The 14,628-nt window shown below is 43.8% G+C and overlaps 1 protein-coding gene across 4 annotated transcripts in view; it reads left to right on the forward strand.

Annotated features, from left to right (window-relative positions):
• The window catches only part of INPP5A (inositol polyphosphate-5-phosphatase A), a 237,210-nt gene that overhangs the window by 180,238 nt on the left and 42,344 nt on the right, over positions 1 to 14,628 (forward strand). For 3 of the 4 annotated variants that reach the window (XM_035137830.2, XM_035137829.2, XM_060274834.1), the window contains 3 exons: positions 8,580 to 8,675; positions 9,862 to 9,921; positions 11,262 to 11,336. In XM_035137830.2, the coding sequence (XP_034993721.1) occupies positions 8,580 to 8,675; positions 9,862 to 9,921; positions 11,262 to 11,336 (231 nt within the window). The remainder of the gene's footprint in view (positions 1 to 8,579; positions 8,676 to 9,861; positions 9,922 to 11,261; positions 11,337 to 14,628) is intronic. The other variant, XM_035137835.2, reaches the window with a different exon arrangement.

Below are 14,628 nucleotides of genomic sequence, written 5' to 3' on the forward strand. Positions count from 1 at the left end.
CCAAACTTCAGGATGTTGATAGAAGCTCCCTGGTAATAACACAAGCTGACTCAAAAGCCAATGGATGGTTCTTTGTTAGAGATTTTTAAGCAGAGGCTGGAGAGGTACCTATTAGGGACGCCGTAGCAGTAGATTTTCTCCATTAACAAGAGGTTGAACTAGATGTCCTTTGAGGCTTCTCCTAACGCTATAATCCTTGGAATCTGAGTTTCCTTGTTTAAATCAGCCCTTCCTGTGCTCCCCGGAGTCTCTGTGTTGTCGTAGTGCACAAAGTCGTGTTGCAGGCCCTGTGATCCTTGCAGTCAGTAGGCGGCCACCACCATACACAAGCAGCCCAACTGTAAACCAGACAGCCATCTCTCCCTGCCTTCAGTGTTTTCCCCTTTGCTGCCATCGCTTCCATTCCTCTGCCATTGATACTAATGATGCGTCTGCGTCAGCTGCTGCTGCTGCTGCTTAGAGGGGGGAGCAGAGGACAGGAGCACAGCAAAGGGAGTGTTGCTCCAAAGTTTGCCAGTTTGTTGCTTATCCAGGTAGGGTCTACTGCTGTCCTCTTGAGGTCAAGTGGCATTTGCATGAGTCAACCTTGTAAATACATGCAAATGCAAATGCACACCCTCATAGATAGGCAGGCAGGCACCTTAAGAAGAAACCCAAAGCTTGATGCTGATGCCAGGGGATTTGATGGGGGAGAGGTTCTCTACCGGTAGTGCTTCCACTGTTATGCTATCACTGCAGGATACATAAAGCACAGACCTGTCCTTAATCTGCGAAGAGGAGGTTGTAAGTTGCTCCAACACTAGTTTCCCCTAATGCTTTTTTGGCATGGAGCCTGCCTCAATTCTGGCAATATGCATCATTGATTAACTTCGTTTGCCTGCCTTAACTTTGACCATATATATATTGTTTTTGTCTGCGTGGTTGTTTTTGATGGTCCGGTGCTTTGAAGGAGAAGAAAAGAATTAAAGCCCATCTTAAAAACCATTACAGCGTGCTTTCTTCTTTGGTGAAAGTAAGTGAAATAAAGAAGATGGCATTAGACCCCTTTGCTCCTCGCAGGGTGGGGTGGGGTGGGGTGGGGGGGAAGCTTTCTGTATGTTAAACAGTCTTGTGGACATCTGGCGCGATTGGTTTTAATCTGCTAGCTAAAAAGTCAGGATTAAATCTTGCTTTACACCTCTTTGTACTGCAGTCAGTAAAGTGACAGAGCTGCTTCTGAAACAATGACACTACTTATTCCACCCAATATGCCATGTGGCAGAGAACCCCCCCCCCTTCACCCCCCTCCTAGTACCACTTCTCCGCAAAGACAATGAAGCATCTGGTGGGCTTTTCCTGTGTCCAAGATATATTTTTTGTCAGTAATTTCACTCAGCCGGCCTGCTTAGTTCTCCCCTGGTGCTACTTTTTGAGACATGGTGTGCCAAGCCCAGTGGTAAGAGGTCAAGAGGCCAAAGTGATGAATTTTTATGTGCCTGTTCCTTGTGTTTCTGCTCAGTCACGATTCTTTGCGCGCTGCGCTGCTTCTGAAAGGGAGCCACTGTGGGCAATTTGTCCTCCTGGCCTGGAGAGAATGAAGGAAGCAGATGAGTTAAAATAGCATGTATGACTTCGAACAGAGGAGCACACAAAATGTGTTCCTGTGGTGGAACAGAGCATTTCTGTCACCACTGAATGTTGGGGGGGGGTGCCCTGAGATTTGTGGCTTCTTGGAGTCTGATCAAGTGGCGAATGCATTTAGCATCTCTCGGAGATGTAGAGGAAAGAATAGCACTTCACTAGCTGTTATTGTTAAAACATGGTGCAGGGAACACTCTGCAACCTGCTGTGGGGTGATTTCTCTAAAGCTGTTTTAGCCTATTCGGTCTCCAGCTATCAGTTGTCAATATTTTGTGTCTACTTCCTCCCCTTTCCTCCTTTCATCAATGAAAGGTGCATTGTACCTCTCTCAAATGATGAGGGAGAAAGGTGCATTGTCACTATCAAACTGTGAAAAGTTGTGCATTTTACTAAACCCTTTCCTCCTGTGCACAGAGTTTCTGCCCTGTGTGTTTATCCCTTGCTTTTTGCACCTATCTGGTTGATCCTACAAATCAGGGGCTGCGGGATCTTTCAGAAGATATATAGGAGCCTACTAAATTGTAGTCTGTTTCTTGCATAATGTTGGGGGTGGGTGGTAATTGCCCTGGGATAACTCTGAGGGCAGGATGATATATAGTATAATAATCAAAAATGCAAAAAATTGACAGCTTTAATATTAAAATACAGTACTCCTTTCCTAACCACAAAGCACCTTTCTGCTTTAGGCGAAGGACAAGGTCCCCAACACCTGGCCAATTGGCATTCCACCTACATGCAGATGTATCTTACTTCAGCACTGGTGATGGGACAGTGTCATCCGCCACACATGAGGACAGGAGGCTAGTTTAGAGTTAGACCCCATAGCATAGACCGCTCTGTGCTCTCAACGCCTTGCCACCACCACATACTCACCAAGTTCCCTGGCTGCTTTCTTAAACAAATGCTTCCACATAGCAGTGCTAGCACATGCATGTTAGTTGGTTGGCATCCGTCTGTCCCTGGAGAGTGCACCTTTGGGGTTTTTGAAATGTTTTTAATTTAATTTTGCAGAAACCTTTTAAAAAAAATAAAAAGAGAGGTTTGAATGTGCATGCCTAATTCTGAACATCTCACAGGTCATTGGCTAGAAAGGCAGAAATGCTTTCATTAGCTGTGAGATTTGCAATACATGAACCACCACATGGGCTAAAGAACATGGAACATGGGCAAAAGAAGAGCAATCTACAAGGGGAAATGTCAGTTTAATTTATTCAAACACAGACATCCTGTTTTGGTTTTGGTTTTGTTTGCCAGTCTTGACCAATAGGATTTTAAAACTTCAAGTACCCCCAGTTGTTCCTAAGTGTAATAGTTGTAAGTAGTACTGCAGTATTAACACCCAGTAAACTTTCTAATGCTTTAGAACCCATCTTTAGTTCAAGGCCCGGGGGCTGGATTCGGCCCAATCGCCTTCTAAATCCGGCCCGCGGACAGTCCGGGAATCAGCGTGCTTTTACATGAGTAGAATGTGTCCTTTTATTTAAAATGCATCTCTGGTTTATTTGTGAGATACAGGATTTCATTCATATTTTTTTCCAAAATATAGTCCGTCCGCCCCCAAGGTCTGAGGGACAGTGGACCTGCCCCCTGCTGAAAAAGTTTGCTAACTGCTGGTTCAGACAATTAAAAAACATTCTCCCTTTCCAACTTTATTTTTTTGTAGGTAAATTTAAATATCATGCATGGAAAAACATGGGCAAGCTGGGATGTATTCCTGGTGGAACAAAATACCAAAGATGGCGATGCTATAAGTATAGAAACTGCAATTATATTTACAATATAACTGCAGTTATATAGCGAGAAATAACATAGTGCAACCAGGCATCCGCTCATGCAGTGAGGCTTCTCCTTCCTCCTCCAAACTCCCAAAATCTGTTTTGCAGTGTTTGGGGTACCTCCACAGCAGATTTGGGGGGCAAACGAGAGGAGAAACCAGAAGTCTTGTCACACAAATTGCCCGTTGCATATTATTCACAGAAGTAATGCACACAGTAGACTGAAATAAGTAAAGTTAAGTAACAAGTCTGCTGATTTTTATGGGTATATTCTGAGTATGAATTTGTTGGATATCCCCTGATAAAGTAAAAATACTAATATCATCTGTATTTATCATAAGTAAAGGTAAAGGGACCCCTGACCATTAGGTCCAGTCGTGACCAGCGTACAGCTTCCAGGTCATGTGGCCAGCATGACAAAGCCGCTTCTGGTGAACCAGAGCAGCACACGGAAACACCGTTTACCTTCCCGCTGTAGCGGTTCCTATTTACCTACTTGCACTTTGACGTACTTTCGAACTGCTAGGTTGGTAGGAGCTGGGACCGAGCAACAGGAGCTCACCCCATCGTGGGGATTCAAACCGCTGACCTTCTGATCGGCAAGCCCTAGGCTGAGTGGTTTAACTCACAGTGCCACCCGTGTCATAAGTAAATAAGGCTTATTTAGAGACACAAAATGACATATCCTGTTTGAAAACTGTATTTATTTATTTAGTGGCAACAGAAAGAGTCAGTGCAATATTTGATTATTACACTCTTTGGCACAATTCTCTGAAGCATATTATAGCTACCTAAGTAAAATAAAGCATATTCTTAATCCTGTTTACCCTCCACTTCTTTCCCCTTCCTCAGTTGTCTCCCTTTGTTGAATTATATACCAGCCTAGTTCACTCATAATTGCAAACCATAGTTAGCCCAAGTCTGGAATGATAGGATGAAAGGCAAGCTAAAAGTGCTGTTAACAGACAAATAAATAGCTAATGGTTTACCCTGAATGTGTCCATCTGCTCCTTGCTAGCGCAAAGAGAGGAAGAAACACGATCCCTGGCTTAGCATTATGATCAGTAAGTGAAAAACAATTTACAGAGCAAAACAAACTACAGTCTACGTTTGGATGTAACACTAAGCCAGAGATCATGGTTTGTTTCATCTGTGTAGAGAGCTGCCCTCTGGTACTCAGTCAAACACCACACACATTAATAGGGCTATATAAATAAATAAACCTCATTCTCCCTTTGACATCTCAGAGTGGCTTACATGGGCTCCCGGTGGTCTCTCTCTCTCTTTCTCAGGCACTGATGAAGCCCAAAGCTTTGTCTTTCTTCAAACAAACCACAAGCTGTGACCAGGGTTTGTTACGTAAGAGCCTTAAGACAAACCATCATTTCACTTCCAACAGCACAGTAGAAATCAGAGAGATGTGAAGCAATCTCAGTTTTTACTCTGTTCCCCATCATGTTGCGTAGTTGCTTTTAAACTGTGATTTAAAGTAGCATTATTATTATTATTATTAATTTCTATACCGCCCAAGTGGAAACAAATCCCAGAGATGTAAATGGAAGACACTACCAAGTGGTGGATGCAATATATGGCAGTCCAATTCAGACACTACCACACACCACCTACGCCATGGGACTTCCATGCATTTTGAAATTTTTAGAAGATCTTGAGCTTGTGCTCCTCTTCAGCTGATCTCCCTCTCTCGGCTCAGAGCCTAGTCTGCAGATCCATTGTTAATATTGCATCACAGGATATGATGTCATCATCCAGACCTGCCAGGTTGTTTGGACATGCCCAGACATTAGCGGAAGATTTTTGCTGTTGGCTTCAAATTGGAGCCGTACCCATTACGATTAGGTCCAAAAAAAGTAGTTATAAACTTTTCAGCATCAGAACAATTCAAATTCACATTCCTATCATAGAAAAGGTGTGCTATTACAGCAAATTTGTTTATTGCTGTGTTCTTTAACAATGCAAACTTTTTTTCCATGAGGATTGTACTTCTCTGTTCTGTGGCACCTTTCCTTATTTTTCCCATGCCGTATAAAGCTCAGACATGGATTCTTTATCCCCACTGCTGCCCCCCCCCCCGGAAGGCAGAAATGGCAATTTTCTATAGGAAAAAGCAATTGTCTGCAATTAAACAAGAAAGCCCTGGTATTTTATTCTGATTTCTTTGTCTCACTTCTTTCCTCCCAAAAAGTACCCTTCAAGAGACTGTAGGAGACTGAAAAGAGCAGTGTATTTTCGTAGCGTTTTACCCCCCCCTTCTTTTTAAATACCAACAACCACAAAAAAAATCCCTTCATAAGGGAGCAGGCTTGCCTTTTAAAAAAACCCCACGTTTCCGATAGTTTTCTGCTTGGGTGACTACGACTTTGTAGAAAGCGAAAGGAGGGTGGAGTGGGGGAGGCAAGAATTCTCCTGATTGTATAATAAATGAATCTTTGCCTAATCACTTGTTTGTGAATAAGGTAACTTTTTGAAAGCAACATGAGCTCTTTCTCACATTGGTCCTCAGGAGTCTCAGGTTTTTATATTATCATCATCATCATCATCATCATCATCGCCGCCACCACCATAATTCTTTTGGAGCAAGGCTGAAGTTGTGAGATATAAAGCAGTTCCTGGGGGCAGGGGGTGGAGGGGGGGAATGTTCCCAAGCAGATGCCTTTAAGAGACAGAAATCATGAATTTCTTGAATTGCGACCACTCTAGGGGTGGCTACAATGACTTTTCGGCAGTGACAGTAACCCTGCCTTGTCCCTGGGAGCCCTTCTTCGGCCCATTCACTATGGAAAGCTGCTTAAATGCACTTAAGCGCATTAGCATTTGGATGCTCGGGGACCATATTGACCCTCATTTGGAAGGTTTAAATGAGTGAAAGATGGAGCGATTTGTTAGGGCTTTAGAAAACCAGCTTTGGAGAGCAGCGGGTTTTCCGCTTTGGTTTGTTCGGGTGCTTGTTCTAATCTGGTGTGCTGTTTAAAGGCAACCAGACTGATTTGTGACACATGAGTCCAAAGAGCTATTTTTTTGGGGGGGGGAGCTTGACCTGATTAGCTAATTTGTGCTTTGAATTTCAATGGTCGGCATCAGAAGTGGGGAGTGGGGGGCGGCGGCTCACTTTGGGGAATGGCTTGGCGGGGGATTACCTCACTGGTAACTGCATACAGACACAGATGGCAAAATGTTAATTACTTGTCAAAAGAGACAAAATGGGGTCCGAGGCAAATTGTGAGGATGTGTGGAAAAAGTGATTAGCTCGGGGTTAAAGAGGAGAAAATAAAAAGCAATGGCTGCCTCCATTGGCTTGGTATGGCTACCTTTCCTTTCCCTTCTTTGCCTGTGTTGCCCGTAACACAATCTCATTAACTGAGAAACCTTTGGAGCTTGTTTTCAAACAGCTGACCTACGTTAAAATAGGCTGGACATCGTTCTTCCGAGACATGACTTTTAAAATCTAGCCTGTGCAGGTTCCTATTGGTTACGCCAGTGTAACAGCACCATAGTTTCTAGGTGGCAGAACTCAGAATCTGAAAGCTAGTAGAAGTTCCAGCAGATTGCTTTGTTGTACCTATGTGGAGCCAAAGGAAAAAGAGAGTTAGCTTTCAAATTCATACCGCCAAGGAAAAAAAGAAAATGTATTACTTTTATACTGCACTTGGAAAGCTGAAACAGTTTTTGTTTTTAAGATCCCAAAGTCATGGAGTTTGTTGCGATAAAAGAGTAAAGGAAGCAGATCTGTTGCTGCTTCCTTCCCTGTTTTGGATTCCAAAGACATCAGTAGGGCTAAAAGATAAAGGGACCCCTGACCATTAGGTCCAGTCGTGACCGACTCTGGGGTTGCGGCGCTCATCTCGCATTATTGGCCGAGGGAGCCGGCGTACAGCTTCCAGGTCATGTGGCCAGCATGACAAAGCCGCTTCTGGCGAACCAGAGCAGCCCACGGAAACACCATTTACCTTCCCGCTGTAGCGGTACCTATTTATCTACTTGCACTTGACATGCTTTCAAACTGCTAGGTTGGCAGGAGCTGGAACCGAGCAACGGGAGCTCACCCTGTCACAGGGATTCGAACCACTGACCTTCTGATTGGCAAGCCCTAGGCCCTGTGGTTTAACCCACAGCACCACCTGTGTCCCTCAGTAGGGCTAGTCACCATAATAATAAAAAACCAGGGTTTTCTGTATCGGTTTGCGTGGAAATCATGTCTCAGCGGTAGAGCACATATTTTTTCATGAAGGTTCAGTTTCTACCATCTCCAGATAAAATTGTCAGGTGAAAGGAAGGACCGCTGCTTGAGACCCTGCAGAGCCTATCAGAGTAAGCAATGTTATGGACAATTAGTTGGACCTGGTAGAAGGCAAGTTCCCCTGTTCCTCTTAGGATGGTTGTGGGTCAGGGGGTGCCCAGAGCACTTATTATCAGGACAGTGATTCTCAACCCATCACCCTGAGCCTCCTCAAGTTTTAAAGATGCTTAAGGAACTCCCAACTCAAAAGCCAAGTGGCATCTGATGATGTTAACATAGAAGCACTGGGCAGAAGATGCTTTCTGCAATCAAAATATCCTAAACAGGGATTCATGCCTTTTCCTTTGTGGGCATTTGCAGGAGTTGTACCCTTCCCTGAAACACATCCATCCTGCTTCAGGAGAGCAGTCCAGCTTCCCATTTTGGTACTTTCTATCCTATGAATCTGGTTGTCCTTCCAAACTGCCTTTTCAGAAGCAAAGCAAAGGATTGGTGAAATTTCCCACATAGATGGGGAATAAATATGCCAGTATAAAAGATTATGAAGTTCTCCTAACTGTAAGGGGAACAATTAAAGTCTGTGCGGTTGTAAGAAGAAACTGTGTTATCCTATCTATAAATTGTGTTCTTGAATTTTACAAATGATCATCCGATTTTTTTGTGGGTGCAAAGGAGGAGTAAAGAAGGTTACTCCTTATTTTTTTTTTGAATGAGTTGAAATTGGGACTCTGGTGGGAGCCAACAGTGGTCATATTCAGAACAGACACATTGCAATAAATGGACCTCCTCAGATTAATGTTGTCTTTCACTCTTCAACTAACTAACATTTTGCAAAGGAGGTGGAATTCTGTGTCGTGTCGTATTAAAAATGTTTTTAACAAACAAATCTTTCTTTTTTCTCTCTCTTTGTTTATGCTTCCCTTTAACAGACACTTTGTGCAAAGGCTACAATGCAGACTGTCCGGGCTGCCGACACTAATGAAGTAGTCAAGCTTATATTCCGTGAATCTGATAATGACCGAAAGGTAGGTGACAAAATGCACTCCTTGACATTGAAGAGAGCACAGACGTAACTGAACACCCCCCACCTAGTCTACATTCTAGATTCCAAGGAACAAAAAACACTTGCTGACTTCAGTGGAATAAATAATGTAACAGCCCATTTAGTTACAAAAACGTTTGTCTAATTTTGAATTCTGGGCAATAGAGGAGTCACATTATTCAGTGACTGGGCTTCCCTCAATAGTCTGGGTTCTCAGCCTCAAATTATTGATATTTGTTGAATCCCAATAAAACCCAAGGAGTCAAGATTCCATACTTTAAAACATCACTTAACAATTTTCTGCTACAGAGCACACGACTTCTGTACTTCTACGGTGAATATGTCAAGAGCAGAACATACGGGGTTGTATCCAATGCGCTATTCTGTTCACACAACTGACCTGCTTGCGCAGTGGAACTTCTGCCCACTTTGGGAACCACTGGATTAGAGTGTTGAATCCTCAGATTCTAGGATTCAAAGTCCCACTCAGCCATGAAGCTCTCTGGGTGTCATTTGGCCAGTCTTTGACTCTTAGCCAAACCTACCTCACAGAGTTGTTGTGGGGGGAAATTGGAAGGCGGAAGAAGAACCATGTACTGTACACCACCTTCAGTTCCTGAGAGGAAAATGTGGAAGATAATAGTGGGGCAGTTTTAGATTTTTAGTACTGGCATCCCACCCACTTATGGACGTTCTGCTTGTGCACGGCCGCTTTTACGCAGGACGCCATGAGATAAACAAATCGATTGAAACAGTGTGCCTTCCCTCACTCAGGGCCACTTCCTGGAAGTCACTCTCAGCCTCTCATTCACTGCAGTGGGAGGGCAGTGGCCCTGAGTGAGGGAAGGCTTGGGACAGGCCGGTCAACAGCCCTGAGCAGCTTCTAGGCAGCAGCCCTGGTGGCACACGAGTCTCTCTTTTTCTCTTTCTCCTCCCTGCACACACTCCCTATTAAAGTGGGGTGCTCCCCACTTTACGCAATTTCAGTGATGCGTGCAGGGGCCTGAAACGTAACCCCCACGTAAGCGAAGGACACTGTACTCTCTCCACCACCACCCCCGCCCCCACCCCATTTGCTGTTTTTTACATGGGTTTTATATTGATTTATGCTTCTTGTGCTGCCATTTAAGTTGACCTGCTGATTTTCTGGTGTTGTTGGTTGATTTTAGGTAGTATCCAATGGTGTCCCTCACCCCGAAGGAAGGCTTTTTGATCCAGTGGAGGCTTCTGTAAGTGGAATGGGGGCACCCCACCCCTACCCCGCAGCTCCACCACGTTGGGGGGGGGCACATGAGAGTAGGCATTGAGTGGGGGGGCACAGGGGGGAGGGGGAATCAGCTCACTTAACAAATAACTGTAGCCCCCAATAGATCAAAGAGCCTTCCATCAGCATGGGGGAAACCCACTTGTGATCTTCGAAGTTACATCTTAATGTGTGTGTGTGTGTGTGTGTGTGTGTGTGTGTGTGTGTGTGTGTGTGTGTAAATATATATGAATGAATATGAGCTGCCCAGACTTGGTTGATGGCTGGTATAGAACTTGTAATTAATAACTAACCAACCAACCAACCAACCGGTACCCATCTAAGGATTACTTCTCACAGTCATTCATACCAGTGCAAGTATACTGGAATGTATGAAAATATTTGTAATCCTTCTCCTAGGGATGTCCCAAGAATGTGGCTTCCTGCATCATACTTGCAAACAGCTATCCAATTTCTGACTAGCAAATTTATTGAGGGAAGTTGATATTTCCATAACATCTCCTATAGTGTTGGGTTTTGGGTGGGGAGGGGAAGGGAAGCATAATGTGAGAAGGGCCCTATGTATCCCCCCAAAAGTGTTGACCCTCCCCTTATTAAGAAATAATAGTAATAATTTTATTAATTATACTCCACCCCTCTGACTGGGTTTCCCCAGCCATTCAAGGCGGCTTACAAAACATATAAAAACACAGTAAATTGTCAAACATTTAAAAACGTCCTGATACAGGGCTGCCTTCCGATGTCTTTATCTCCTTGACATCTGAAGGGAAGGTGTTCCACAGGGAGGGCACCACTACCGAGAAGGCCCTCTGCCTGGTTCCCTGTAACTTTGTGTCTCACAGTGAGGGAACCGCCAGAAGGCCCTCGGCGCTGGACCTCAGTGTCCGGGCAGAACGATGGGAGTGGAGATGCTCCTTCAGGTATACTGAGCTGAGGCTGTTTAAAGGTCAGCACCAATACTTTGAATTGTTCTTGGAAATGTATTGGTAGCCAGTGAAGATCCTTTAGGACCAGTGTTTTATGGTCCCAGTGGCTGCTCCCAGTCACCAGTCTAGCTGCCACATTCTGGATTAGTCCTAGTTTCTGAACTACATTGTTCTTAAGGCTTTGTATGTTTGCTTTGGTGGGGGGGGAGGTTGTTGTTTTGTTTGTTTGTTTTGCTTCAAAAAGTCAGAAGGAGTCTTGATTTAATGGTGAAGAAAACAGGGATTGAGAAACAATTTGGAAGAATGCCCTTGTTAATGAACATGTAAAACTATCATTTTTTAAAATACTTTACAAGCTCTCTTTCTTCTTCTTTTCCAGGTTATGCTACAGTTAGAAAAGAAACTCTTTGACTATTTTAATCAAGATGTTTTTAGAGATAACAATGGCACTGCGGTGAGTTTCCAGCTGTACAATTGCATTTTATAAATGTAACGCTCTGCTCTTGAACCCTGGACGCTCCAAGGAATATGACTATGCATAGCATGGAAAACATTAATGTCTCTGACATGAGTTTATTTTATTTGTTGGTTTTTTATTTTTACATTTCTATGAAATGAGCTCACAACCTTTTAAAATTCATTTCAAAGACAAGCAAGCTAAACAGTTTCAAATGAGTAAAATTACATGAGCAAACCCACCACATTTTCCCAAGTTCACATGGGCTGGATTCTCCAGCTAACTTGAGTTCTGATTACTATTTTTTAACCAAATTATGGGTTTCCTTATGTTTTAAACTCGGGTAGAAGCAACAAATCACAACTTACCTTGTCATGTTTGTAGAGTTTGTGTTCCTAAGCTTCTAAGCTTTTCTCCCTTAAAATGCTGGATCTTTTTCAGGTTGCCACTGAGTATTTCAAAGCAACAGTTGCTGAATTTTAAGCACCTTTTCTCTTTAGATTTGACAAAAGACCCATGTATTTTGTACATAGGTTACTTGTTCCAGGCTGTTCTCATCCTGAAGCAAAGTTCTTAACCTGAGGTACTATTTCTGGGTTAGCGGAGTTTGTAACCTAAAGCGTCTGTAACCTGAAGTGTCTGTAACTTGAGGTACATTCATTCTCTGAGATACTTTGAATGTGTTACTGAATCCTAGGCTAGCACCACAAAGGGCAACCTCAGTATCTCACACACCTTCCTCTGGCATAGCTATGTTGGGGGAGCATGGAAGCTTTTGCTTCCCTTTTCAATCAATCACAATCCCAACCCAACAAACTCTGGTTAGTTTTCACTGTGGTTTGTTGAAACGAGATCATTCTCAACCATGGTTTAGGAAGCTGTGGCAACAAACCACAGTTGAAAATTAATCACAGTTTAGGGTTTAGGAATAAGTCCCATTGAGTTCAGTAGGACTTAACTCCCTGTTCCATGGGTATGGGGCTGCAGATTTAGCTTAATTGTGCTCAAGGTTAAAGCTTTGAATTCCTTGGAGATCACTAGGACTCAAATATGTATTCGCCTTTTTGAAGGAAAATTCATGATGCAACAAATGGTTAAAATATTTAATTCTGTTTTACACACAGGCTCATCAAGCCTCATATATGTTTGCTATCTTCATTTCGTCTCCCATTTGACACTGTTAAGGGTAGCATGAAACATGAAACAGAATGTTTTCATTAGTGTAACAGAATCATAGCCTGTTCCCACATTTGGGGAGCGGGGGGCGGGGAATGGACCTATTATTACCAGAAACCATAGGAGAATCAAAGAACAGTGACACCTTGAAAAGGTTTTCCACATTTACAGATCTTTCTTGTTGTATTTGTGGCCCCCAACACCAGCGGGTGTAAATTAACAATGCTTATTGTAAGCCACAAACCTCAATAGTATTGATGTTTGCAGCAGTAAATCTGACTAATAAGGAGATCTACTGCACAAACTAATTTCTTGGAATATCAGGTACTGCTAGGGATGTTCATTTATTTCATTTTTTTATCAATATGAAGACAGGGATACTTTTACCACATAGGAATGCAATCCTTCTTGTCAATTGCCATTTCTTTATACAGTGGTACCTTGGTTTTTGAACAGAACGCATTGCGGGAGTCCCTTCGACTCCCGGAACTGTTCAAAAATCAAAGCGCAGCTTCCGATTGGTTGCAGGAGCATCCTGCAGCCAATCGGAAGCTGCGCCGGACATCGAGCTTCCAAAAATCGTTCGAAAACCGGAACACCACTTCTGGGTTTCGATCATTCGGGAGCCAAGGCGTTCGGCTTCCAAGGTAAACTGTATAGTAATATCATGCTGAAGGATTTCTGTTTTATCTTTGCATATATTAGGGACACGGGTGGCACTGTAGTCTAAACCACTGAACCTCTTGGGCTTTCCGATCAGAAGGTTGGCGGTTCAAATCCCCGTGACGGGGTGAGCTCCCGTTGCTCAGTCCCAGCTCCTGCCAACGTAGCAGTTCGAAAGCACATCAAAGTGCAAGTAGATAAACAGCGGGAAGGTAAACAGCGTTTCTGTGCGCTGCTCTGGTTTCAGTGTTCCGTTGCGCCTGAAGCGGTTTAGTCATGATCCGGAAAAACTGTCTGCAGACAAACTCTGGCTCCCTCGGCCTGTAAAGCGAGATGAGCTCTGCAACCCCAGAGTCGTCTGCGACGGGACTTAACTGTCAGGGGTCCTTTACCTTTTCCCTTTGCATATATTAATACATATGCCATTCCTATCTTGTTCTTACACTGATTGAATCAGGGCTGCTTCACTCTTCAAGCATGAATGACTATTGTACCCATCATCACATTTTGGAGGTGTATACAGGGCTTTGTTGGTGCTGTGGTTCACTCCAGCATTGGTTTTCAAGGTGGTGAAAGTGCAGATTCACTGGGTTGACTACACAGCAATTGGGGGGGAGGGGTTCCCAAATCAGAAGGTGATTCTTCGAAGCAGATTGAGCCCCATCAACACTTTATATATCTAGAAATAGTGCAGTAGTTCCTTGCATTGCTCCTCTGACATTGCTCCAGCTGGAATTGACCTGATCTTCCTAGAATACCATACAGGAAGCATATATGTTGTACAATAGATGTGTATTCCATGTGATGGCATGTGTCAGCTTTCATCATCTATTTTGAACTACAATTCCCATCATCCCTGACCAGCTGGAGCTGATGGGAGCTGTAGACCAAAACTCCTGAAGGACATCAGGCTGGGGTAGACCAGTGTATGCTATAGGTACCATGTATCTCTGAAGGGAAACTTCTTTGCTAGTCCAGTTTCCTCCTCCAATCCATTTCAGAAAAGCCTGGCTACATAGGCCTTATGAGCTGTTTATTATTTTGGGGCGTACTGAATCTCATTCCTCACCACTGCACACTTGATGGTTTATAGACTTATTCCAGGACGATGCAGATGATCCTTGAGATGTTGGACTTCATCTCCCATCACCCCAGCCAGCTTGGCCAGTCAACAGGGGTGTTAGGAACTGCAGTCGAGCAAAAACTGGAGGGCCACAGGCTCGTCACCCTTGATGTACAGGAAATTCTGATAGGAATAGCAAGATACAGCCTGGAGGAATTGCCCAGTCTTTTAAGTGTAGTTTTCCCTCCATTGTGTTACGCCTTTGGCCTTTTACCCTACCTGTTCAGGCATGTGGACATCTGTCCCTGAAGGATGATAGGCAAGCAGAGAGCTGAAACCAACATACTAGCTTCTGAAATGCCCCCTGCCATGGAGCTCTTAACATTC

Source organism: Zootoca vivipara, chromosome 5, assembly GCF_963506605.1.
Source record: "Zootoca vivipara chromosome 5, rZooViv1.1, whole genome shotgun sequence".
NCBI lineage: Eukaryota > Metazoa > Chordata > Lepidosauria > Squamata > Lacertidae > Zootoca > Zootoca vivipara.